The sequence below is a fragment of the Mesoplodon mirus genome (assembly GCF_964341445.2).
Source record: "Mesoplodon mirus genome assembly, chromosome: 3".
In the NCBI taxonomy this organism is placed as follows: domain Eukaryota; kingdom Metazoa; phylum Chordata; class Mammalia; order Artiodactyla; family Ziphiidae; genus Mesoplodon; species Mesoplodon mirus.
Window position 1 is genome coordinate 120261160 of NC_138978.1, and position 27915 is coordinate 120289074.

At 46.3% G+C, this 27915-nt stretch overlaps 1 protein-coding gene across 6 annotated transcripts in view; it reads left to right on the forward strand.

Annotated features, from left to right (window-relative positions):
- Positions 1-230: 230 nt before the first annotated feature.
- LOC309801299 (solute carrier family 25 member 44) overlaps positions 231-27915 on the forward strand; it is a 44942-nt gene continuing 17257 nt past the window's right edge. For 2 of the 6 annotated variants that reach the window (XM_082615966.1, XM_082615968.1), the window contains exons 1-4: positions 231-378; positions 5709-6346; positions 14639-14766; positions 18265-18452. In XM_082615966.1, coding sequence (XP_082472092.1) covers positions 5722-6346; positions 14639-14766; positions 18265-18452 — 941 coding nt within the window. In that variant the 5' untranslated portion in view covers positions 231-378; positions 5709-5721. Of the gene's footprint in view, positions 379-1801; positions 1989-5708; positions 6347-14137; positions 14487-14638; positions 14767-18264; positions 18453-21092; positions 21281-27915 lie in introns of those variants that run through there. The other 4 variants (XM_082615967.1, XM_082615969.1, XM_082615971.1 and 1 more) reach the window with 4 other exon arrangements.

Consider the following 27915-nt stretch of genomic DNA (forward strand, 5'->3'; position numbering starts at 1 on the left):
AATTTCCAAGAATTAGACAGAAAACGCATGCGCTGTAGAGCTAAGGGCATGACGAAGCCAATAAAGGCGTGGCCTCTGCCCGAATTCAAGATGGTTCCCAGGACCTTCCACCCTTGCTGCGGGGGCGGGGCGAGAGGCTAAAGACTTAGAATGCCATTGGTGGGGTTGCACACCGTTCATCCCCGCCCCCCGTAGGGGGCGGGAGTGACAAAGTCCCAATTTCCGGTTCCGTCAGTACCGGCAGCCCGGTCGAGATGGAGGAAGATGCGACCGGAGGCCATCAGTCGCCAGAAACAGAGGATAGAGTGGGAGCTGCGGCGTAGAGGTCTGCGCTTGGAGTTCACCTCAGACGGGGCGGAACCGCCCTGATGTGAGAAGGTAAGAAACCACCGGCTTGGGGTGCCTGAGGACTAAGGTCTCCGAGGACCTGGACCTGTCAGGGAGGCAGCGGGTGTCTGCAGTGCCCGGCTGCAATTCAGTGGGAGCCCGCCACGCAGTTTGGGGAATGAGGGGCGACTCCAACGAGTCATCTCTTCCTGTCGGAGGAGCATGAGTTTCGCTGACAGAGAAAGAAGCATGCCGAGAGGCATGGCGAGGGGGCACCTCGGGGGCCAGGACAGAAGCAGCTTAAAGGGGGTGTCATGTGGAGTAGGTGAAGAGGATTGTCATGTGGTGTCTGTCATGAGGGATCACGTGGGCACCTATGGAAGACCGAAGGAAGGCTGGGTGGAAATCGCTTCATGCCCCAGAGGGGAGGTTGCCTTGAAGGGAGAAGTTGGAGGCATGCCAGGGAACTTCCCTAAGGAAATGCATGTTCATTAGGACAGGTGGGAAAGCATGTAAATATATTCACATTCATGTGGTAGATAGCTCCCAGCATGCAAAGCCTTGATGCACTTGCAGTAAGAAGTACAGAGGAACAGAAGGAGGAAGCAAAGATGTTTCCAGCACAGAAGTGGGGACCAGACCCCACGGATGTCTTGTCAGGAGTTGTAGGTGGCTATTTGATGTGTGTGGGGGGGTTGTTGACCGAAAAGATTTGAATAAGTCTAGAAGTCATCACTGAGCCCAGTCCTGGTGACAAGTCAGGATGGAGTCAGAGGGCTCCTAACCTAGTCATAATGGTCCTGGACTCCTAGAGTAGTTATCGTTGTTATAATACTGACAATCCTTAATATTTAAGGCAATACTTTCCAAACTCTGATATATGTATTAACCACCCAGAGATCTTGTGAACATGTTGGTTCTTATTCAGCAGGCCTATGGAGCATCCTGAAATCCTGTATTTCTAACAAGCTCCCAGATTATGCCCATGCTGCTGGTCTGTGCACCACTCTGAGTAGCAAAGATTTAGAGCAGCACTGTCCAGTAGAGCTTTCTGCAGTGATAGAAGTGCTTTGCTGTTAACAAAGTGCTTTCACACGTTAGCTCATGTGAGTTGCACCACAGTGACATAGCTATGGCAGGCCTCATTAGCCCCATTTCACAGATGAGGAAACTGAATTTCAAAGGAGTGACTTGGTTCCAATCCTACTAGTAAGTAATGGAAGTGGAACTCAGACTTGGATCTCCTGACTACTAGTGTTCTTTTCATCGAATGACCTTACATTCCAGGTGACACTGCCTTGTCCTGAACCAGGATCTTATCTCAGAACCTAGTGAACAGTCTGGTGTGTTTTTTCTGGTACAGGGAGAGGGGAAGTGGAGAAGGAGGTATACCTACTTGGGCCAGTTTGTCCCTTTCCTCTGATGGGCTCAGCAGTGGGGGTTCTGCCTCTGACATCTCATTTGATGATTTCAGGACATCCTGGGTCATCTGTTGGGTCTCCATATGAAGCACTTTAACCTTTGTGTCTAAGCTGTGTTAAAAGATGGGGGAAAATTCAGAATTGGAGCCATGCACACAAATAAGGATCTGGGAAAGAGCCATAAAGAAGCTGGGCTGATTGAATTGGAAGAAAGGAAGGCTGAAGGAAGTGAGCATACAGGTATCTGCATGGAGGATTTTTCCAGAGGGTGAAACACAAGGAACTGGTTTTGATATTTCAGTGGGAAGTCTGGAGGTTAAATAACAAGGAGCAGGTTGAGATCCCAACTTTTAGGAGCAACCCACCTTTCAAAGGGATAGAGGGGGTGGGTGCAGTGCCTTCCCCTTCAACTGTAGAGGCTCAGCCCTCTGTGGCATGACCCTTAGTGGCTTCTTCTGTCACCATGGTAATGGTAGAAATTACCTGCCTTGGCTGTGGAGAGTCCTCCCTTCTTTCTGGGAATTTAAAATAGACTGGCACATGTGAGAGATGGAGGAAAGTGGGGAAATGGGGCGCTGGGTGCTGCTGTAGGATTTCTCATCAAGAGTTGTTGGCACTCTGTCATTCAGTTTGATAAGTTGAGACAGTGCCCACAAAACCAGGTCCTAGAACAGAGTCCTTCGTGGCTCTGGCTCTCTGCCCTGCTCAGCACACAGTATCCATGAGCTGGGCAGGAGTCCTTGCTTGAGCCCTGCCGTATTTGTCCTGTGATGACAACAGGCCTGCCCAGCCACTCAGCTCAATCACTCCACAAGCACGCTGGGAAAGCAGAGGCAGCTCTTGGTTTCAATGGAACAAAGCTGAGAGAAATCCCTGGGCATCTGCTGCCAGGAGCTTATGCTTAACCCTTGGGTGACTGGCAGTCATGAGGGCATTAATTCTGCCTCCCAGGGGTGGGAATGACCTGGCTTTATACTGAACAGAGTGATTTGTGCTGGAACGCCTCAGCTCCCGTGGTGTGGAGGGCACGCTGGAGTAGAGGAGCAGACTTGGCTCATATCCCGCCTCCGCTGACCAGCTGTGTGGCCTTGGGCTCGTTCCTTTTAACCTATTTGTTGTACCTCAATCTCCTCATTTAGCAGAAGTGTCTTAACTGTGTAGAGGTTAAGTTGTAAGGATTACTTGAGGTAATAGGTGTTCAGTAAATCCTAGTGTCTCTCTCTCTTCTCCTCCTCTCTCAGTGGAAATGGACACATAACCTTGGGACCCTGGATGCCAAGCACCCTGTTTGTCAGTGATACAGTGATCCCCTTCTCTTGAAGGGCCTTAAAGGAGAAGATTGCCGCACTGGACTTGATGGGTGTCCTGGGCTGAGGCAGGAGGAAGGGCCACTTTCGCCCACAGCAAGTGGCACATCAGTGTTCCAGGGGTTCTCCTCCTAGAACCCCATCTCTAGCTCATTTCCCATGGCCTAGATTCTCTGTTCTGGTCAACCCAGTTGTTTCAAGCCATTGTTTTCTCCCTTTCACTGTCCACATGTATTCCTCCATTCAAGCTGCTTTGTCCTCCTCCAAGAAGCCTGTCTTGGTTACATGTGCCTCACCCATGCCTCACCTTGAAGCTGAGGTTTTCCCTCGGCTCACACGTACTCAGTTTGCACTGCAGGTATCTTATACTTTAATGAAAGTGATGCAATCCAGCTTAGGAAATTCCAAAAAGCTAACCTTGCTTCCCCACTGACTTATATGGTAAACCAAGAAGCTACTTAGGCTGGTTGGGACCTTTGGTTGGGGAAGGTGGTTGAGGATGAACTCTGGTTATACACTTGACATGAGATTTGTCAAGGCATTGGTGCTGGGACTGCCTGTGTAGAACATTTCACCTCTCTAGAGTTGTCCTTTTGATGTGGCCACCTCCTTTCCCATCCCTTAAGGATTTCTCTCAGAGCTTAGGGAGCCCCTGATTTCCTGCTTCCTGGACTTTAACTTCCCACTTTCCCCTTCTGGCTGAAAATGTCCAGTATCCTACACATTGTCACTATGTGTATGTCCAATATATGACGTCCTCTCATTTGACATTTCTTTTTTTAAAAAATTATTTATTCATTTATTTAATTTTTGGCTGCATTGGGTCTTCACTGCTGCACGCCGGTTTTCTCTAGTTGCTGAGAGTGGGGGCTACTCTTTGTCGCGGTGCGTGGGCTTCTCATTGTGGTGGCTTCTCTTGTTGCGGAGCACAGGCTGTAGGCACATGGGCTTCAGTAGTTGTGGCACACGGGCTTTAGTAGTTGTGGCTCGAGGGCTGTAGAGCACAGGCTCAGTAGCTGTGGCGCACAGGCTTAGTTGCTCTGCGGCATGTGGGATCTTCCCGGACCAGGGCTCGAACCCATGTCCCCTGCATTGGCAGGCGGATTCTTTCTTTTCTTTTTTTTTTTAATTAATTAATTTTATTTTATTTATTTTTGGCTATGTTGGGTCTTCGTTGCTGCATGCGGGCTTTCTCTAGTTGCGGCGAGCGGGGGCTACACTTCATTGTGGTGCGCGGGCTTCTCATTGTGATGGCTTCTCTTGTTGTGGAGCACAGGCTCTAGGCGCGCGGGCTTCAGTAGTTGCGGCATGCGGGCTCAGTAGTTGTGGTGCACAGGCTCGGTAGTTGTGGCACACAGGCTTAGCTGCTCTGTGGCATGTGGGATCTTCTTGGACCAGGGCTCGAACCCATGTCCCCTGCATTGGCAGGCAGATTCTTAACCACTGTGACACCAGGGAAGCCCCTCATTTGACATTTCTTAAGTTGAAAGCTCCTGATTTTATACAGTTATTACAGTTGTAAGCTTATTAGTTTTGTTTGAAACTTTAGTCAGTGGATACACTTAACATGAGGGCCACATGTACATTAATTTGCCCTGGTTTCTTTATCTCTGTGTCTTATATCCATTCCCCAGAGGGATACTGTGTCCCCTTGAAGAGACTGAGTTTCTCAAAGGCAGAGTCTCTATATCTTTTCTGTCACTTGAATTTCCCTTCATTACCTAGGGGCTGAGGTTATTATTTATATGCTTGGGGATGAAAGAGGCCAAGCATGTTCTCTACCCTGTAGTTAAGACTCTTCAGGGAAACTGCTTAGCTCTCAGGTGGTTCTCTTCTTTCTCTAGAGTGAGTTATCTAATAACCAAAGAGGACTCTGACCTTTGGCTTGTTCCTAAATTTCTAACTCTTTTCATTAGAAGGAAGGGAGGTGGGGGGGGTGTGTGCCTGTGGAGTGAAAGCCCCACTTGCCTTCTTCCTCGCACTTTCTTCTAATGCAGACTGGAGAAAGTGTACATGTAGTGAATGTGGGTCAGGAGGAGCTCAGAGGCGCCAGCATGGGAAACCAGAAATAAAGTAAGGTGAGTCAGCTGGTAAATGGTGGTAAAAGAGGCACCCTGCTGAGGCTCAAAGGCCCAAGGCCAAAGGCCATGTCTCCTCAGTAGGCCCAGGAGTGTCAGAAATGGATCACTTCCCTTTAGCCTTTAGGAGCCTCCAGAATGTCACTTAGTGACATCCCATTAGCCCACTTAAAGGCCAGGTGGTTGGTTTAACCACAGCATCCTGAGTTGTCTTGGTGAGCTAGAGAAGGAAAAGGAGAATGGGCCATGACACCAGGGCCTGGGCAGAGGCAGAGAGACCAGAATAGATGATCTGATAAGCTGGGGGTAGGGAGCTGAGGTGAGAAACAATTTTCAGAAGAGGGGTCCTGAATTGGGACAGACTGGTAAAGGAGAGAGAAGAGGGCACTATCCCGATCCATGAAGGAAGTATCAGGCAGAGGTTGGCAGAGCCAGACTGGGTAAAGTCTAAACTTTGGAGAAGTGAGTACCCTAGGAGCTGAAGCCTGAGAATGGGGTTTCAGAGCCCATCCAGGAGGGGAAAGTGAAAATTCTGATCTCCTTCAGAATTCCCTCCACCCTGCTCAAATCCCCAGGTCTCCAGGCACAATGGAGGACAAACGTAACATCCAGATCATCGAGTGGGAACACCTGGACAAGAAGAAGTTCTACGTGTTTGGTGTGGCAATGACAATGATGATCCGTGTCAGCGTCTACCCATTCACCCTCATCCGCACTCGCTTGCAGGTTCAGAAAGGCAAGAGCCTCTACCATGGGACCTTTGATGCCTTCATCAAGATCCTACGGGCAGATGGTGTGACTGGCCTCTACCGGGGGTTCCTGGTCAACACCTTCACCCTCATATCTGGCCAGTGCTATGTTACCACTTATGAGCTCACCCGGAAGTTTGTAGCTGACTACAGCCAGAGCAACACAGTCAAATCACTGGTGGCCGGTGGCTCGGCCTCTCTCGTGGCTCAGAGCATCACGGTGCCCATTGATGTGGTCTCCCAGCACCTGATGATGCAGCGCAAGGGTGAGAAAATGGGCCGCTTCCAAGTGCGAGGGAATCCAGAGGGACAAGGGGTAGTTGCCTTTGGCCAAACCAAGGACATCATCAGACAGATCCTGCGGGCTGATGGACTTCGTGGCTTCTACCGGGGCTACGTGGCTTCGCTGCTTACTTACATCCCAAACAGTGCTGTCTGGTGGCCCTTCTACCACTTCTATGCAGGTAAGCAGGGACCAGGAGGGTGAGGGTGGAGGATGGTTACTAATGGACAGAGATGCTGTTGCTCTGTGCATGTTGGAATGAGTGATTTAATGGGAGACTGGACCATTCATACAGCAAACATTTGAATCCAGGAGGATTCAGAGATGAGTAAGACATGGTTCTTCCCTTCAAGGAGCTAATATTATAGTGGAGGGAATCAGACAAGTAAAGTATATGACTGTAGGACATAGAGTATGTTCTCGATGCATCAGGATCAACTAAGTTTAGTGGAGTATTGGCAGAGAATCATAAGGTGGGGAGGGACAAAATCCATAGGATTTAAAGATGAAAGCAATGGGTAATAGTGAGCTTTTGAGTTGGATGCCTTTCCTTACTATTTTTTTTTTTACATTTTTTTCTTTTTAAAAAAATATTTTATTTATTTATTTATTTATTTATTTTTGGCTGTGTTGGGTCTTCGTTGCCGCGCACGGGCTTTCTCTAGTTGCGGCGAGCGGGGGCTACTCTTCACTGCGGTGTGTGGGCTTTTCATTGCGGTGGCTTCTCTTGTTGCGGAGCACAGGCTCTAGGTGCGCGGACTTCAGTAGTTATGGCACGTGGGCTCAGTGTGGCTCTAGAGCGCAGGCTCAGTAGTTGCGGCGCACGGGCTTAGTTGCTCCGCGGCATGTGGGATCTTCCCGGACTAAGGCTTGAAGCCCTGTCCCCTGCGTTGGCAGGCGGATTCTTAACCACTGCGCCACCAGGGAAACCCTTTCTTTTTAATTTTTTTTTTTTTGCGGTACGCGGGCCTCTCACCATTGTGGCCTCTTCCGTTGCGGAGCACAGGCTCCGGACGCGCAGGCCCAGCGGCCATGGCTCACGGGCCCAGCCGCTCCATGGCATGTGGGGAGGGATCCTCCCGGACCAGGGCATGAACCCACATCCCCTGCATCGGCAGGCGGACTCTCAACCACTGCGCCACCAGGGAAGCCCCCTTCTTCTTTTTTTAATAGATTTATTTTATTTGTTTATTGGCTGCGTTGGGTCTTTCCTTGCTGTGCGCGGGCTTTCTCTAGTTGCCGTGAGCCGGGGCTACTCTTCATTGCGGTGTGAGGGCTTCTCATTGCAGTGGCTTCTCTTGTTGCGGAGCACAGGCTCTAGGCATGCAGGCTTCAGTAGTTGTGGTGCAGAGGCTTAGTTGCTCCGCGGCATGTGGGATCTTCCCAGACCAGGGCTCAAACCCATGTCCCTTGCATTGGCAGGCAGATTCTTAACCACTGCGCCAGCAGGGAAGCCCCTACTTACTATTTTTAAATTAAGTTCAGGGGACTTCCCTGGTGGTCCAGTGGGTAAGACTCTGCACTCCCAATGCTAGAGGGCCTGGATTTGATCCCTGGTTGGGGAACTAGATCCCGCATGCATGCCGCAACTAAGAGTCCGCATGCCACAACTAAAGATCCTGCACACCGCAACAAAGATCCCTCATGCCACAACTAAGACCCGGTGCAGCCAAAATAAATAAATAAATATTTAAATTAAGTTCAAGGTGTGATACAATCTTGAGCCTCTCTACTCCTGTAATGTATTTTTGTTCACAAGGCATTACTTGTTAAGTATTTCCCAGAAATGGGATTTCTGGGTCAAAAGATAACATTTTTGAGGGCCTCAATAAACATACTGCCAGATTTCCTTCTGAAAGGGCAAAGCACATTGTCAAGAGCAGGACCTGTGTGTGCCTGCTACCCTGCGATATCCGTAGCTTTGGGTAACTACCAAACTCCAGTTAGGGCAGTATGTGCTTGTAGCCTCCCAAATCCCTGCTGCTGGCTCCTAAGCCTTGGCAGTAGGCATTCTGTCCCATCCCACCTAGAACTTTTCTGACCAAATTTTGTAATGACTTCCTAACTTATAATCACCTTGTTTCTATGGTACTGTACTTTTCTGGTTCTTTTTTTTTTTAAGATTTATTTATTATTTATTTATTTTATTTATTATTTTTGGCTGCGTTGGGTCTTAGTTGCAGCACGCGGGATCTTCGTTGAGGCACGCAGGATCTTTTCCTTGCTGTGCGCGGGCTCTTCACCGTGGCATGCAGGCTTCTCTAGGTGTGGCATGCGGGTTTTCTCTTCTCTAGCTGTGGGGCACAGGCTCCAGGGCGCGTGGGCTCTGTAGTTTGCGGCACGCGGGCTCTAGTTGAGGCACGTGAGCTCAGTAGTTGTAGCGCGGGCTTAGTTGCCCCGTGGCATGTGGCATCTTAGTTCCCTGACCAGGGATCGAACCTGTGTCTCCTGCATTGTAAGGCGGATTCTTTACCACTGGACCACCAGGGAAGTCCCTCTCCTATTTTTCTAATTGTACTTTTTTTTTTTTTTTGGTAGCTCTGTCTCTTCTTCTGTTTAACAGTCTTTCATCTGGAGTATTTGGTAGAATTCAGATACACGGACTCCATCTTGACCCTTTGTATCAGATTCTTTGGGAATGGATGCTGGCAATCTTAATGTTAAGAGAACCTTCCTAGGAAACGTGAGCATTTTCTCTGGAGTCTGGCCTCACCCCTCTCTCCTCATTTGATTTCATTTACAGTTAGAGTTGTCCTTTTCTAATATGTCCAAAATTTCTATTTCTGTTCCCAAACTTACCTGTCCAGAGCTCTGGACAGACATCCTGACTGTTGGACCTTTTGACCTGGAGGCATGCACTTACATCTGAAATTTTTTTCAATTAACCATTTTTTCATCCCAAGCTGGCTTTCTCTTCTGACTTACTTTCATGTGTCAGTGGCCATGTTATTCTCCAAATCACTGAAACTGAGGCCTTGGGCATAGTGCTTGGCCCCTTGTCCTTGTCCCCACATCTAGTCCTGGTGACCCTGGAATGTCTTGTCCAACTTCCTCTCCATTCCCACTGCCTTTCCTGGAAACCATGTTCTGTTCCTACCTTCTTGGACTATTGCATCAGCCTTCTAGCTGTTCCAAATCTCTTCCTTCTTATCTACACACAAGTCCCTAATGGATTAACTTTATTTATTTATTTTAAAAAATTTATTATTTTTTTTATTTTTGGCTGCTTTGGGTCTTCGTTGCTCCGCATGGGCTTTCTCTTGTAGTGGTGAGCGAGGGCTCTTCTTCATTGCGGTGCGCGGGCTTCTCATTGCGGTGGCTTCTCTTGTTTCGGCATGGGCTCTAGGCGCGAGGGCTTCGGTAGTTGTGGCTCGTGGGCTCTAGAACACAGGCTTAGTAGTTGTGGCACACAGGCTTAAGTTGCTCCAAGGCGTGTGGGATCTTAACCGGACCAGGGCTTGAACCCATGTCCCCTGCATTGGCAGGTGTATTCTTAACCACTGCGCCACCAGAGAAGTCCCCCTAATGGATTAACTTTAAACTCTGGTTGCGATGTTAAGTGGCTCCCACTGCTTGCTTACTCAGTAAAATCCAGACTCTCCAGCCTGACTTCACCTTCCCTTTTCGGTGAAACATCCTGCTGTTTCCCTATGTATAGTCTATGCTGCAGCCAGGCCAGTTCACACACCATTCCTCCACTGTGCATTATCTCTCCCACCTCTGCTGTGTTCATATCCCTCTGCTAGATGCCTTCCAGGTCCGCTTACCCTGGTGAAATCATGACTCATTGCCTCCTCTCCCATCCTCTCCATGTAGCTCTCAACTCAGAAATGATCTTTCCCTCCTTGCAACCCCCATGACATTGCTTCAGTCTTTCTTAAGGCAGTTAGAACATTTGCCTTGATGTTACTTGTATGTGCCTATCTCTTCTATTATTTGCACAGGTTCTTCTTTTTTCTTAATGCTTTTTCCCCCCCAGCTTTATTTTGATATAATTGACTGGAAAGTTTCTTGGAAGGGGGTGGAAACTAACATTTACTGAATACCCACTGTGTGCCACACTCTGTGACACTGTCTGTCTCAGGGCCTGGTGAATTGTAAGTGCTCAGTAAATATTTGTTGAGAGAGTAGACTGGTTTTTGTCACTCCATTTTGCTTAAAATCTACCAACGCTGCCTTACAGGTATTTACAATAAAATCTAATGCTTCTCGCGGTCAATACAGGTCTATGTGATCTGGTCCCTGTCTGCTTCTCCAGCCCCATCTTGTGCTCCTCTCCCCTTACTCACTCTGGTCCATTCTCACTGCCCTTCTCTCAGTTCCTGAGACACACCAAGCTCTGTTCTCACCTCAAGGCCTTCGCAGATACTGTTCTTTCTGCCTGGAATACCCTTTCCCCTGTTGTTTGTGTGTCTGGGTCCTTCTCATGCTTCAAACCTCAGTGTACATGCCATCTTTGCAAAGAAGACTTCTTTTTTAAAAAATTAACTAATTAATTAATTTGTAAATTCTTGGCTGCATTGGGTCTTTGTTGCTACGTGCGGGCTTTCTCTAGTTGTGGTGAGTGGGGGCTACTCTTCGTTGCGGTGCGCAGGCTTGTCATTGCGGTGGCTTATCATGTTGTGGAGCATGGACTCTAGGTGCGCAGGCTTCAGTAGTTGTGGCACAAGGCTTCAGTAGTTGTGGCACACAGGCTTCAGTAGTTGTGGCTCGCAGGCACTAGAGCACAGGCTCAGTAGCTGTGGCGCGTGGGCTTCATCGCTCTGTGACATGTGGGATCTTCCCAGACCAGGGATTGAACCCCTGTCCCCTGCATTGGCAGGCAGATTCTTAACCACTGTGCCACCAGGGAAGTCCGAAGAAGACTTCTTTACCCAGTTGGAAAGAAGGCTCTTCCTGTTTTCTTTTTTTAAATTGATTTTTTAAAATTTTTATTTATTTATTTATTTTGGCTGTGTTGGGTCTTCATTGCTGCACGCAGGCTTTTCTCTGGTTGCGGTGAGTGGGGGCTACTCTTCATTGTGGTGTGCGGGCTTCTCATTGCATTGGCTTCTCTGGTTGTGGAGCACAGGCTCTAGGCGCGTGGGCTTCAGTAGCTCTGGCATGTGGGCTCGGTAGTTGTGGCTCATGGCCTCTAGAGCGCAGGCTTAGTAGGTGTGGTGCACAGGCTTAGTTGCTCCGCGGCGTGTGGAATCTTCCCAGACCAGGGCTTGAACCCATGTCCCCTGTACTGGTAGGTGGATTTTTAACCACTGTGCCACCAGGGAAGCCCTGTTTTCTTTTGTAGCACCTTATTTTCCTTAATAGCACTTGTCATAATTTGCAATTATTTTATCCCCAGTTTCCACCAGCTCCTTAATTAGACTGTAAGTTCCATGAAGGCATTTTCCTGTTCATTTCTCTGTTTTACGTCTAGTGCTTTCACGGTGCCTGGCATATAGTAAGCATTAAATAAACACTTACATTACTTGTCCAAAGTCATTTAGCCAGGAAGGACTTAAACCAAGTCAACCTGGGTTTATCTTCTGCCTTGCAGATAATAGATGCCCAATAAATGCTTGTTGAATGAATAATGGAGAAGGAAAGATATGGGGCTCTTTCCCCCACCCTCTTGCCTTTGTTTTTTCATCCCCTTCCTAAACCCCAGAAAAATGGCATGTGTGCCTGATTAGAATTGGAATCTGAATCCCACTGCAGCTTGCAGGCCTGGACACCAGTGCAGACAGATTTAAGGAGGCTGGCAGTGCCAGTCCAGATGCTGCCTTCCAGTGGTTGTGAAATGTTTTCTTCTCAGGAGCAACAAGACACCCTTGAGGCAGGGCCACCAGTTCACTTTGTTTCTTTCTGAATGCCGACCCTGGGGAAACAGTGATTAGAAATCCAGGGGAGAGGTGGTTCTGGTAGGGCTTAAGGAATTCTGTCATGCCTTCGGACTTGGAAGCCCTCGCTTTTGTCCTGCCAACCTCCACCCTCCTACTTGTTTCCTAATCTTTAGTTGCCTGGCCGTAAATTACCAAAACTAGGAGCATAAGAAAAAAAAAATATTATTTTTTTAAATCGAAGTATAGTTGATGTATAATAGTTCATAAATTACAGGTGTACAATATAGTGATTCACATTTTTTAAACGTTATACTCCATTTATAGTTATTACAAAATATTTGCTATATTCCCTGTGTTGTATAATATATCCTTGTAGCTTGTTTGTACCTCTTTTTTTTTTTTTGCGGTACGCAGGCCTCCCACTGTTGTGGCCTCTCCCGCTACGGAGCACAGGCTCCGGACGCGCAGGCTCAGCGGCCATGGCTCACGGGCCCGGCCGCTCGGCGGCATGTGGGATCTTCCTGGACTGGGGCACGAACTCATGTCCCCTGCATCGGCAGGCAGACTCTCAACCACTGCTCCACCAGGGAAGCCCTTGTTTGTACCTCTTAATCCCCTACCCCTATATTGCTCCTCCCCCAAAGAAAAAATTCTTAAAGGTATTATGGTGACTGAATTGTACAGAGAAAACTGAGAGGGAACCTTGGAGGTGATAAATCTATTTTACATCCAGTCTCACTCAGAGTAAAAGCCAAAGTCCATGCAATGGCTTCAGGGCCCTACCTCTTAGACCTCATCTACTGTTCTTTCCCTCATTCATTCGGCTGCAGGCATACTGGCCTTGGTGCCAAAGACCTCAGGCATGCTCATGCCTCAGGGCCTTTGCAATAGGATGTTACCTCTGCTTGAAAAGTTCTCGCCACAGATCTATAAGGGTTATACTATCCTTTAGGGCTTTGCTTAGACTTCACCTTCTACCCTTTCTGCCCTTGGCATTCCTTATCTCCTTTTCCTGCTTTATTTTTTTCTATAATTAGCACACAACATGTCTGACATAGCTGTATATTTTGCTTTTTATTTATTTATTGTCTGTTTTCCCCCACTAGAATGTAAGTTTCATAATGGCAGGGATTTGAGGCTCTTTTATTCACTGTTGTATCTTTCGAACCCAAAGTGACTGGCTCATGGTAATCACTCAATAAATCTTTGTTGAATAAATGAACGAACTCTTGTCTCTCACCTCCAGAGAGGGAAAAGCAAAATAATTCAATTGCAGGTGAACTTCCTAGTGACACTGGGACTAGGTGAATCTGGGTATTATTCCATCTTCATCAGCATTTTGAAAAATGAATTTTCCTTTTTTTAAAAAAATTAATTAATTAATTTATTTTTGGCTGTGTTGGGTCTTTGTTGCTGCGCGCGGGCTTTCTCTAGTTGCGGCGAGCGGGGGCCACTCTTCCTTGTGGTGCACCGGCTTCTCATTGCAGTGGCTTCCCTTGTTGCGGAGCACAGGCTTTAGGCACGTGAGCTTTAGCAGTTGTGGCATGCAGGCTCAGTAGTTATGGTTTGCGGACTCTAGAGCTCAGGCTCAGTAGTTGTGGTGCACGGGCTTATTTGCTCCACCGTATGTGGGATCTTCCCGGTCCAGGGCTCGAACCCATGTCCCTTGTATTGGCAGGCAGATTCTTAACTACTGTGCCACCAGGGAAGTCCAATTTTCCTTTCTTGATATAGGCTGAAGAAAAGTTTTCACTGTAGGATATGATTTTCTCTTTTAATTGTAATTATTTTTATTTTTTAAAACATTCATATGGTTCAAAATTCAAAAGGTAAGAAAGGGTATGCAGTGAAAACACTCCTCACCTACCACAGTCACCCAGCTTCCTTCCTTAAAGACAATCAGTGTTACCAATTTTTAATGTATCTTACCAGTTATCCAGTGCACGTATAAGAAAATATGTGGTGTGTGCTTTTCTAGCCAGTGAGTTGTGAAAAGTAGAGCGTAAGCATAAGAGTTTTACATCAGGAGTGATTTCTGAAAGGAGTCAGCAAGCAAAGAGGTTTTGAAATTCCCTTCTCCAGAGGAATTTTGTCCTGTGCAAAATGACTTTTGGAAGGGGCCTGAGATTTAAACATTTTTGTTGGTTCAGGGCTTCCCTGGTGGTGCAGTGGTTAAGAATCCGCCTGCCAATGCAGGGGACACCGGTTCGAGCCCTGGGCCGGGAAGATCCCACATGCTGCGGAGCAACTAAGCCCGTGTACCACAACTACTGAGCCTGCGTTCTAGAGCCCGCGAGCCACAACTACTGAGCCCACGTGCCACAATTACTGAAGCCTGCGTGCCTAGAGCCCGTGCTCCGCAACGAGAAGCCACCGCAATGAGAAGCCCACGCACTGCAACGAAGAGTAGCCCCTGCTCACCACAACTAGAGAAAGCCCGCGTGCAGCAACGAAGACCCAATGCAGCCGAAAATAAATAAATAAATATATTAAAAAAAATTTTTTTTTGTTGGTTTAGATGGAAGCAAAGATGGGTCTAAGGTGGCTAAGGATGGAGGGTTTGTCATCGTTGGGCCAACTGGTAGAAAAGGTTTGGGGGTGCATGGAGTGGAACCTCATGTCTTGAGGCATTATCTTTTCCTTGATTCCAGAGCAGCTCTCATCCCTCTGCCCTAAGGAGTGCCCTCACATCGTCTTTCAAGCCATCTCGGGGCCTCTGGCTGCAGCCACTGCTTCCATCCTCACCAATCCCATGGATGTCATCCGAACCCGAGTACAGGTAAGACCAGTCTTCTCCCCTACCCTCCTCCCAGATAAACCATTAGAAGTGTGATCTTCAGGCCCTCCAGTATTTCCTGACCTCTTTGTGTCATGGCCCTCTAGTCTAGCCAGCCTTCTCCTGGTCATCCAAGCCTCTTCCTTGTGGTTATGCTTACCAGCTATAGAAACCAGCTGAGCACTTTGAATCACCTAGACTGTTTCTGTCATCCTGTCTGCTACCTTGCATGCCTCTACTCCTTTCCTTGCCCACGCCTCTAGGAATTCTTACTGCTTTCTTCTAGGCTTTCATCATAATAGCATAGCCTATCAACCACCTTTTCCTTACCTTGTAGCTTTGTGGTTATTAGAAATATGATTTTAGTTAATTTTGTAAGTCTATCTGGCTTCTCCACTTGGCTATGTGCTCTCTACAGTGAAAATAACTGTCCTTGAACAGGTTTCACAGATTGTTCTGTGTGGACTCAGCACAAACACAGACAAAGCCCTGGGTGGTGTTGTTCAGAAATTATAGTCCCTGTCTTTAGTCAGCTTAATGACAGTTTCACAGCCCCGAGTCCAAGGAAATAGAATCTGAATGATGATGTACAATATACACATGGTAGGTTTTGCTATATAAAGCTTTATGTGGAGGGACTTCCCTGGTGGTCCAGTGGGTAAGACTCAGTGTTTCTAATGCAAGGGGCCTGGGTTCGATCCTTGGTCAGGGAATTAGATCCTGCATGCATGCTGCAACTAAGAAGCCCACATGCCACAACTAAGAAGCCCGCATGCTGCAACTAAGACCTAGTGCAGCCAAAATAAAAAAATAAATAATAAAATTAAAAAATAAATAATCATAAAATAAATAAATAAATGTTTTTTAAAAAGCTTTAGGTAGAGAGAATGGGGGAATTTTAATATCTGATTTGGGTAACTTAACAGGACAGCTGCCCAGGAGAGTGGGGTCATTGAGTTACAGTGAGAAGGAGAGGGAAGGAAAATAACCTTAGCAGATGGATGTGAAGTCAGCTTCCCTGAAACCAGGATGTTGGGATGGAGGTGGCTGGTAAATCTAGGTACAGTTGACTCTTGAACAACATGGAGTTTAGGAGCACTGACACTCCGCATAGTTGAAAACTTGAGTATAACTTGGCCCTCTGAATCTGTGGTTTGTCATCCACAGATCGCATAGTACTGTAGTGTTTGGGTTTTTTTAAGTATAAATAAAAATGAATTTTTACTTAAATCATTTTGGTATAGATTATAGTGAAAGATATTTAAACACATTGTGGGTAATATAAGCAGGCAGTTCAATTTTAAATTCAATTTTTTATGTAGTAACTCTGCTACCTATGTACAATTTTTTTTTTTTTTTTGCGGTACGCGGGCCTCTCACTGTTCTGGCCTCTCCCGTTGTGAAGCACAGGCTCCGGACGCGCAGGCTCAGCGGCCATGGCTCACGGGCCCAGCCGCTCCGCGGCACGTGGGATCTCCCCGGACCAGGGCACGAACCCATGTCTGCTGCATCGGCAGGTGGACTCTGAACCACTGCGCCACCAGGGAAGCTCCCTATGTACAATTTTGATTTATTTCCAGAGAAGTAAAATAATCTCTTTAAATTTAATGTTAGCATAAGCATGGAATTCTTAAATTAACCAATTGTGTACTTTAGAGAAACAGGAATATATCTTGACATGTTTAGAGAGATATGCAATCCATAAAGGTTAAATAGCAATGGTAAAGTCTTCCCGGTTATTATATTTATTTAATTTATTTATTTAAAAATTTTTTATTAGTACTGGTGTTACTTGTTACTACTGAAAAAAAAATAATACTGCATATAAGTGGACCCATGCAGCTCAAACCCATGTTGTTCGAGGGTCAGCTGTGTATTGGTCCCTAGGAAAGAATGCACCCCCTCCACGACCCACACATTTGAAAATGAGTGGCATCTGATTGGTTTGCAAATAATAAAGTGTATAGGTTCCATCCTTATTCTCTCCTGAGCCTCGTTCTGGGTGTTCCATGAGGAGATTCAAGGGAAAGGACAGGTCCTTACTTTGAGGAGTTCCCAGGCTGGAAGAGACAGCACATACGAGGACCAGGGCCATAGCTAAAAAAGCCCTTGACGTGGCTGTGGATAAGTGGAGGATTAGGGGAGCACAGTTAGTCAGAGGAAGAAGGGAAAGGGGGAATGTGGAGGAGGGCGCTAAAGGAGGCAGAGAGGAATGGGGAGATGTTCTTAGTCAGAGATGGGACCACCTTGTGAATAGAGGGAAGTATAACAAGGAGTGTGTCTGTCCTGCATTGGCTGAAGGTCTGAAGGGGGTAATCTCTAAAAGTGTAATTTGGTGGCAGGTATGGGGGTGGGGGGGAAGAAGAGGGCAAGACTATTAAGAAAAAAGAGAGAAAAGATTCCAGTATGATAGGGAAGACAGGTCACGGTGTGTGGGAGATGACAGGGTTGGAGGGGGAGGACTCTAGCCATGGGGCTTCAGAGGGATTGAGATGATCAGAATCAAAATCACTGGTAGAGCTGAGACAGGCTGGGACCTGGGCCCCTTTGCTGCAGTGCTGCAGGGCTGCAGGGCTTGCACATGGACACACCTCTCCTTGAGCAACGGGATACAAAGAAACTATATGGGACTAAAAACAACTGTGTGCATGCCCAATTGGGGCAAATTCTGGACCCAAAAGATACAAAGAAACCAAAAAACCCAACTGCCACTTTTGAAGTGCCGGGAGCAAAAGCAGGGTACTGTGCATGCTCCCTGCACACACCGCCACCAAAGGGGTGGCAAAATACCTAAGCCACCCCTCTGGCCTGACTCCTGGACACACACCTACCCTCACCCCATATAAGAAACAAGCTTACCCCCCTTTGGGGAGTGAGCAAGCAAAGGAAGCTGTTGTTTGTTCTTGCTCCTCTCTTGTGCAGCAGGGGCCCCAGTAAAGCCTTGCCTGAATTTCTTGTCTGGCCTCTAGTCAATTTCTATTGCTTTGGGAAGGCCAAGAACCCTGGCCCATAACAGAGCTGCAGAGGCCCTTAGAGGTGATTTAATCCAGCCTCCCTGAGACCAGAGAGAAGCACCTGGTCCAAAGACTCATCACTCTGTAGTTTATCTAATGATATTAATTATAACTAACATTTATTGAATACTTACTGTCTGCCAGGCACTGTTCTCAGCATTTACAAGTATTCTTTTGTTTACTTCGTAGAACCACCACACAGGGTGGGTATTACCATTACTATTTTATATTTGAGGAAACTGGGGTGCAAAGTGTTAAGTAAAGTACCTGAGATTATGCTGTTAGTAAATTGCAGAGCAGAATTCATACCAGGCAGTCTGGCATCAGAGCCCATACTCAGTCACTGTGCTGAACTGTCCCACAGAAGCAGAGTCCAGCCCTCTGACTCCCAAGTCTAGTTCTTTCCACTTTAGCCTAAGGCAGAGGGAGATTGGGTAGAGGGGCTTTGACTGCAGACCGTCGTCCTCCAATGCATTGACTTTTCCAGGTTGAGGGCAAGAACTCCATCATCCTGACCTTCCGACAGCTGATGGCAGAAGAGGGGCCTTGGGGCCTCATGAAAGGCCTCTCCGCCAGAATCATCTCAGCCACGCCCTCAACCATTGTCATTGTGGTGGGCTACGAGAGCCTCAAGAAACTCAGCCTCCGACCTGAGCTGGTGGACTCACGACACTGGTAACCAGTGATGGGGAGAGAAGCCTGCTATTTCCCACACTACTCTGGGTCGGGGGCAGAGAGGAGAGGGTAGCACCCTCTTCAGGTGCCCCACCATATACCGAGTCCGGCCCTGAGTCAGGGACAGAGACTTTGAACTGCTCTTGCTGAAGAGGCTCCACGCCTGGATCCCCTGCTCTCATTATTTTTTAATTTTCTTGCCAAACTGGGCTCACTCATTCAGTACAGGTACTGTCCTGCCCTAAGGAAATCCACTCTCCCTGCCAATCCCACTCCATCCATCCCCTGCCAACCCTTCTCTGCCTTCCCCCTCCATCTGTGTCCCTGAGATCCTGAGAAGAGCTGCACATAGAACTTACTTACTTACTACCACTGGTTCTTCCTCTTGGGCTTTCAGCCCAGATTCCAAGCAGTTGCCATCAGCCCTTTCCTGCTTCATCTCTTAGGCTTGCTTATTTTTATTTTGGGACTGAGCTGCCCACCAGACTACTCTGCTTTTCCCTGCCACTGGGGGCAAGGTGCCAGGCACTTTTGCATAGGGAGTGGGAGCAGCAAAAACCTCTGGTTCTCCAGAGCACTCATCCTCTCTTTGGAGAGTTATTAGGTTGGGGAGAAATGTTGATACTTTATTTTGTGTGTGTATTTTTCTGTGAACCAGGCTACTGTCTTAGTCCTGCTAAAGCACCAATCCTGCAGTCAGAGCCCACCCCTTCCTCAGACAGGTGGAAAAATATCATGTAGCTTTTCCCTCAATCCCAGTTATCTATCCCTCCCAGTCCCTTCAGTCCCAGCAGCCCCAGGATATATAAGCTGTTTTTTTCCTCCTGGCCCAGATGACTACAGTGGTGGGCGCAGCTCTAAATAGATCAGACTGTCTGGGACACACTGGACTTGGAACACTACCCTGAAAAGTCTGGTTTAGAGAGTAGTTGGTTTGGAAAGTGACAGGAGGATATGTGTGCCCTAGTGCATCTCCCTCGACCAGCTGAGCCAAGGAGAGGGCAGTGGAGGTTCTCAGCCCCAGGCAGTCATGACACACATATATACCCCAATCACTTGGACTCACAGAAACAGATGTTGTCTCACAATGGGAATCTCTGAGATGTGGAACTGTTTGTGTTTTTCTTCTCTCTGATCTGAGGAGTCATCCCGGTCATGGTACCCTCTAGAGGGATGCTTGGAGGCGGGTAAAGGGTGGGTCAGGAACTCACCCAATACCAGGACCACTGCATTTACCAGCCTGATACTGCCGAGATGATCTGTTGAAGCTCTCAGGAGCTAGATGATGAGTGCTCCTTCCCTGCCTCATCCTTCCCGCACAACACACACCTCCTCTACCAAGCTTGTTTTGCAGGTGAGGAGAGGTGCAGTAAATGGAATGAGAAGAAGGCATATCAAACCCTGCACTTCTACTTGAGACATCTGGCTTGGATGACCCTTCAAACTTTCTTATTGGTCCCACCCCCTGGGAGAGGCCATGGTGCCAATTTGAAAGGTGCTAGCTACCTGAAGCCTTGATATTTCTTATGGCTGCCCCACATTCTATCCCCCAGGCAAGATCAGAATCTGAATTCTCTACCTTCACCACCACCACTGCCCATCTTGGGCTCTATCTTTGAGGGTTATTTTCTCTTTCACTTATTTTTGTCTGTCCCTTCTTGTACTTTGTCAAGAGTCCTCCAATTTCTATTCACAAATGGTCATCCAAAGGGCTGGGCCCACAGATCATTCTGAATCTTCCTGCCTCTCAGTCACTCCTTTACCCTAAGAACCACCAACATAATAGAAGCCAGGGGTCCCTCCTTTCTCTTTAAACTCATCCTAGTGAGACCTTTGGAGGTTGGTTTTCTCAGCTCCACACCTTCCCCTCCTTACAGGCTTGTCTTCAGTCCTTCCCCACCATTGCGAAGTGGGTAAAGTATCATGGACAGGAGGTAGTCTCCTGCTTCTCATGTCTTAGGTTGTTTCCATCCCAGACTCCTCCAGACTTTCTTCTGTTTTATTTTCTTGTACAGTATTTCAGTCTTTCACCTGTTTCCTGTCTCTCTTTCTCTGTCACACACACAGTTTTAAAGGATGATGGGCATTTACTAAAAGGGACCCCTGGCCCCTACTTTCCCATCTAATATTTTAGGGACTGGGATTGGGTTTGGTTAAAATGTCTTGGTGGGGGTGGGATAGTGGGCTTCCATTTTCCCAGGACCATGGATCTGGACCAATTGGAATTTTTGATATATTGGTCTGTAGCCAAAATTGGAAGAAACTTTAGGGAGACTGGGCAAGACAGGAAACCTGATGGGAGTATTTAAGGACAGGGGAATAAAGTGCAGATGCAGTTAACATTTGATAAAATGGACTCGTGACTATTAACAGCGAACATTCACTGTTGCACTGTATGAAGTCTCCGAAGTGTAATTAAACGTTTTTATTGAGTCCTTGAGCTTTTCGCTTATTTTGCCCGCTTGCCGAGAAAGTGTGTTACGTAAGTGTATCGTTCTTGTATTAATGTGTGTGTAACCCTCCGCCTCCGGCAGTTTCCCCTCCCCGCGGCTCGGTGATAGACATTCGCTGCTTCCAGTCGGAGGCGCGCAGTGCCGGGAGCGGCCAATCGGGGGCTTCGGTGGGCGGAGCGGCCGGGCCAGTTAGCTTTGGCGGTTTTATTTCAACATGGCCGAAGCGAGTGGCGTCAACGTAGGCAGCGGCTGTGAGGAAAAAGGGCCTGAGGAATTGTCTCAGGAATCTGCGCGCCCCGGCACTACCATCTCGAGGGTGAAGCTTTTTGACACCATGGTGGACACTTTCATCCAGAAGTTGGTCGCTGCTGGGAGGTAAGGTGGAGGAAGTGAGGCTGCCAATCTCGCAGTAGGTTGAAGTGGGCGAGAGGCAAAAAGAGGGTTTGTCCCGCCAGAGTCTAAACCCCGCGAGACCAGGACGGCCCCAGGGGAACCAGCCCAGTCACGTGGGTCTGGGGTTCTGGGTTATTGATTGACAGCCATATTCTACCCTCAATTCCTAAGCCTCCGGAAGTCACGTGATGTTTACTAATACAGGTAATGTGGAGCACATTTAGGACAAGTAGCTACTCCTTCCCGTAAACCTAGTTTTTTTTTTTTAAATAATGGATGCACTTATAAATTTATTTATTTTATTTATTTTTGGCTGCGTTGGGTCTTAGCTGCTGCCTGCGGGCTTTCTCTAGTTGCCACGAGTCCGGGCTGCTCTTCATTGTGGTGCGCAGGCTTCTCATTGTGGTGGCTTCTCTTGTTGCGGAGCAGGGGCTCTAGGCGCACGGGCTTCAGTAGTTGCAGCATGTAGGCTCAGTAGTTGTGGCTCGCAGGCTCTAGAGCGCAGGCCCAGTAGTTGTGGCGCAGGGGCTTAGTTGCTCCGTGGCATGTGGGATCTTCCTGGACCAGGGCTTGAACCCATGTCCCCTGCATTGGCAGGCAGATTCTTAACCACTGCACCATCAGTGAAGTCCCCAGTAAACCTAGTTTTGATTATAGGTGGTTGAGAGGAAAGACACAGGCTTTGGAGTTAGATTTAGGGTTCAAGGCCCAACTTAAAGTGAGCGAGACTTAACTGCTCTCTGCCTCCGTTCCTCATAAATAAAATGGGAACAATAGTACTTTTCTCATAGGGTTGGTCTTTCTGAGGTTTAAATGAGTAAAAACTCGGAAGGCTCTTAGAACAGTGCTGGCTACGTAGAAAGCATTAGACTTTTAGCTGTTGTTATGGAAGTAGTAACCTTCACTTGGGTGGTTGTGAGGACTAAACGTATTACCATAGAAAGAAACACTTCCTCTCTTGATTTCTACTTTATATGAACAATATTCTAACAATGCCGTTGACCTGAATTGTTGGACACTTTAATCAACAGAAATTGATATGGGCTTCCCTGGTGGCGCAGTGGTTGAGAATCCGCCTGCCAATGCAGGGGACGCGGGTTTGAGCCCTGGTCCGGGAGGATCCCACATGCTGCGGAGCAACTGGGCCCGTGCACCACAGCAGCTGAGCCTGCGCTCGAGAGCCCTCGAGCCACAACTGCTGAGGCCCGGGCGCCTGGAGCCCGTGCTCTGCGGCGGGAGAGGCCACTGCAGTGAGAGGCCCGCGCGCTGCAACTAGAGAAAGCCCATGTGCAGCAACAAAGACCCAACGAGGCCAAAAATAAATAAAATAAATTAACCTGCCCCCCCAAAAAAAATGAATAAAAGGAAAAATATTTTTTTTAAAAAATAGAAATTGATAAGAGGCCAGAGGAGGAATTCAGGCAAGGCTTCATTGAGACTCATGCTGCTGCATGAGGGAGTGAAAACAAGTTACAGGTGTCCTTGCTCGTTTTTCTGAGGGGGAGTGAGCTGGTCCCTTAAATGGGGTGAGGGTAGGGGTGGATCCATTGGTCCGCTGGAGAGGTGGCTTAGGTGGTCTGCCCACCCCCTCAGTGGTGCTGTGTGCAGGGATCATGGGCAGTACCCTGCTTTTGCTCCTGACACCTCAAAAGTGACAGCTGGCTTTTTGGTCTTTTTGTATCTTGATCAGAATTTGCACCAACTGTGCATGTATGTAGTTGTTTTTAGTCCCTTATAGTTACTTTGTATTCTGTTGTTTGAGGAGACATTTGCCTAGGTGCAAGCACTGCAGCAAAGCGTCCCAGGTCCCATCCTGTCACAACAGTATTGGACACTTTAAAGGAAGAGTTTTATCCATGGTCCCATACCCCAGAACATTAATGCTGAAACACTGTAATCAGAACTTTAAGGGGTTTGACCACAGCCTGTTTTCCATCCACCCGCTATGTCCCCACTACCCCTGTTCTTTAACATCAAGACTCTCATCTGCTCCCTGTTTCCTTCCCTCCTGGTTTTAGGACTTTACCTTTCCTACAAAAACCTTATGATACATCTCTTCACTCACTGATTCACTCAGCAAATATTTGAATGACTATTCTGTGCCAGGCACTGTGTCAGGTGCTGGGGATATGATAAAGCAGACAAGGCCCCTGTCTTACATTCAGTGGGTAGAGACATGAAGTAAACAAAATAATCATGGAGTTTGGTAAGGTAATGAACGAGCAACTTGAGGGAAAGGAAAACACTAGATAGGATAGTTAGGGGATTCCACTCTGAGGAAGTGACATTGATATGAAACAAAGAATAAGAGGGAACCAGCTCTTCAAAGAACTAGAGAAAAAGCTTATAGGAAGGAAGGACAGCTTGTGCAAAGGTCCTGAAATGGTCAGGGCATTCTAGGAACTGGCAGAGTGAGAGTAAAATCAGAGGAGGCCGCACAGGCAGGTGACAGCCTTATCAAGCAGGGCCTAGTTTCCATAGTAATAAATTTGATAAAATAATTTTTAATCATTTTTATGGACCATTCATGACACACCATCATTTTATGTCCAGGCAAGATCTCTCCATTGATTGATTGGCTTTCCCTTACTCATTCTTACCCTCCTCTCCTCCCCACAGGCCCTGCTTTCTGTTGGCTATATGTCCGCCATTTATTCATGTATTCATGTACAAATGTTTTTTGGACATCTCCAGTGTCTCAGGCTCTGTTTTAGGAGCTGGAGATACAGCAGTGATCAAGATAGGAAGGTCCCTGCTCTTGTGGAATAGACTTTCTTGTGCCATAAAGAAAAATAAATCAGCGTGAAGGAACGGAGAGCAATGGGGAAGGGGTCTGGGTTAGTGTGAGTGCAGGGAGGTGACATTTGAATAAGTTTGCATCCTTGTAAAGTGTGTTGTTTTGTCTGTGTATTTTTTTTAATTAATTAATTTATTTTTGGCTGCGTTGGGTCTTCGTTGCTGCATGAGGGCTTTCTGTAGTTGAGGTGAGCGGGGGACTACTCTTCCTTGTGGTGCGTGGGCTTCTCATTGTTGCAGAGCACGGGCTCCAGATGTGCAGGCTTCAGTACTTGTGGCCCATGGGCTCTAGAGTGCAGGCTCAGTAGTTCTGGTGCACGGGCTAAGTTGCTCTGTGGCATGTGGGATCTTCCCGGACCAGGGCTCCAACCCATGTCCCCTGCATTGGCAGGCGGATTCTTAACCACTGTGCCACCAGGGAAGTACCCTGTCTGTGTATGTTTTAAATTTATATGAATGATAGTTGTGCTGCATATGTCTTTTTTCACTTAATAGATGTTTTTTTAAAAGATCTAACCATATACTATAAATGCATATGGTTCAGAGCTCTCAGTGCTGCTTGTCATTTCATGATATGCATCCAGCACTTACCCATTCCCTATCATGACACCTGGTTGCTTCCAGCTCCCTCCTCCACAAATTATGCCAGGGTACATACCCTCACAGCCTAGTGCTAGAATTTCTCTGAGGTATATAATGGATTGGAATCACAGGATCCAAGGGTTTATATCTACCTATGTTTTGTCAGATTGCTTTCCAGAAAAGCTGTTCCTTTCTCCTGTGTCCTCACCAACACTGGGTATCTACCATTCTAATATTTGCTATTCTGAAGGTGTGAAAGGGATATTTCATTATTATTTTAATTTGCACATTTCTAATTCCTCATAGGTGTGGGCAATTCCTCATACACCTCATTAGTCATTTGGTTTCCTTTTCTGTGAACTGCCCACTTGTTTTCTGTAGAAGTTTTTTTTTTGGACCTTTTTTTTTTTTTTTTTTTGCCGTACGCGGTCCTCTCACCGCCGCGGCCTCTCCTGTTGCGGGGCACAGGCTCCGGACGCGCAGGCTCAGCGGCCATGGCTCACGGGCCCAGCCGCTCCGCGGCATGTGGGATCCTCCCGGACCGGGGCACGAACCCGTGTCCCCTGCATCGGCAGGTGGACTCTCAACCACTGTGCCACCAGGGAAGCCCTCAATTTGTATTTTGAAACCCTTAATTTTCATGTAATTCATGTTTTTCATTTTATGGCTTGAGCTTTTGAGGTCTTGTTTACAGAGGCTATACCCATGCCCAGGTCACAAAGATAATCTCCAGTGTTTTCTTCTATTGGCTATTTTATCATTTTACTCTCTACTGTAAATCTGTGATCTGTCTGGATTCAGGTGTAAAGTGGTAGTCTCAGTCAGTCTTTTTGTTGTTGTTGTTTTCCCAGTCATTGTCAACTAAGCAGTTCGTTCGTCCCCATTGCTTTAGGGAGCCCCTTTTATGGTATGGCAAGTCCCTCCACCTATTGTGTCCTTGGGTCTCTCTTCTGCCCCAGATCTATTCACCTGTCTTTGTGCCAGTGCATATGGGTTCTTAATACCAAACCTTTGTAGGAAACCGTAAGTCCGGTACAGCAAGTTCCTCTTCTCTCTTCGCTTTAAAATTGACCCAGCTATTTGAGAACCTTGATTTTTTCCTTGTAAACTTTAGAATGAATTTTTCTGGATCCTCAAAACATTCAGCTGCAATTTTTGGTATGTATTTTTGGCAAATAAGGGAAGTCCCTGTCTCATTCTAGTTTTCTGAGAATTATTAAAAAGATCATGATTCGGTGTTGAACTTATCAAATGTTTTCTTCCTCAGTTAAGAAGATCGTATAATTTTTCTTTAGTTCATTAACGTTGATGATCTACATTGGTAGATTTTATGGAAGTTAAACTATCTTTGCATTCTTGGAATAAATCTACTTAATTATGATGCATTTAAAAAATACAGTTGGAGTTAGTTAGATCAGTGTTTGCATGCTATAAGTGAAATGGGCCTATGGTTTCTTTTCTTTCACTGTCCTTATCAGCTTATAGAACCAAAGGTATATTAGCCACATATATCCCTCTTCAGGAACGATTTATATAAAATCAGGATTATCTAGTCCTCAAAAGTTTGGAAGAGCTCATTTGCGCCTAGAACTTTCTGGGGTTGTCGAGGACTGCCAGTATTATGTTAAAGAGCAATGATGCAGTAGGCACCTTTGTTTTGTCCTCAAAGTGTCCCAATAGTGTTTGTTGCAGATTTTTGGTGTTTCTGTTTCTTTAATGGCTACAAGTCTGTTTAGATGTTATCTCTTCTTGTGACAGATTTGCCATTTTACTGGGTTCCCCCCCAGAAATTTGTCTCTTTCACCTGTTATATTTTATTAACTTGTAACTGTTTGAAATTATTAATTTAATTTTCATTATTTCCCTTTTTTCCATTATATGCTGTTTATTTTGGAGTTTATGTAGCCAGAGTTCTATCTTATTAATCTTTTTAAAGAATCAGCCTTTTTTTTTTAAATTTCTGTGTTTTGAGGTTACTGTTGGTCTCTTTGTCTTTGTATCTATCCTTATTTTTAAAAATTTATTTAGATTTATTTTATTAGTTTCTTCACAAATTCTCTTTCTTTCTTTCTTTCTTTCTTTCTTTCTTTCTTTCTTTCTTTCTTTCTTCTTTTTTTTTTCTTGGCGACGCCATGCAGGTTTGCAGGATCTCAGTTCTCAGACCAGGGATTGAACCCAGGCCACGGCAGTGAAAGCCTGGAATCCTAACCAGTAGAACACCAGGGAACAGCTCCAAAATTCTTGAGTTGAACATTTAACTCTTCTTTTTCAATTATTTTTGTTTTCTGAAAAATGTGTTTAAAACCATAAATTTTCATATAATTACTGCTTTTGCTGGTTTCTACAAACTCTTATATCTAATATTTTCATAGTCATTTGTTTTTAAATTGAGATTTAATTCATATACCATAAAATTCACCCTTTAATGAGTGAAATTAGTATATTCAAAAAGTTGTGGAACTGTCACCATTATCTAATTCCAGAACATTCTTGTCACTCCAGAAACGTTGTACAGTATTCATTAGCAGTCACTTCCCATTTCTCATCCCAGTCTCCTAGCTCCTGGTAACCATTATCTACTTTCTGTCTGTATGGATTTGCTTTTTCTGGACATTTTATATAATGGAACCATATAACATGTGGTCTTATGTGTCTGGCTTCTTACACTTAGCTTAATGATTTCAGGGTTCATCCGTGTTGTAGTATATATGAGTACTTCACTCCTTTTTATGACTGAGTAATAATTCCATTGTATGGATATATCATATTTCATTTATCCATTCATCAGTTGATAGACATTTGGAGTTGTTTTTACTTTTTTTTGTCTATTATGAGTAATGCTGTTATGACCATCTGTGAACAGGTGTTTTCAGTTCTCTTGAGGATATACATAGAAGTGAAAATGCTGGAGTGTATAGCAATTCTATGTATAACTTTTTCAGGAATTGCCAAACTGTTGTCCAAAGCAAGTGTACCAATTTACATTTACACCAGCAGTTTATGAGGGTTCTGATTTCTCCACATCCTCACCAATACTTGTTAGGTCTGTCTTTTTAATTACGGCCAGTAGTCGTCCTAGTGGGTGTAAATTGGTATGTCATAGCATCTTGGATTTGCCTTTTCCTAATGATTAATGATGCTGAGCATATTTCATGTGCTTATTGACCATTTGTGTATTGTCTTTGGAGAAATGTCTATTCAAATTCATTGCTCATTTAAAAAAAAAATTATTTATTTAT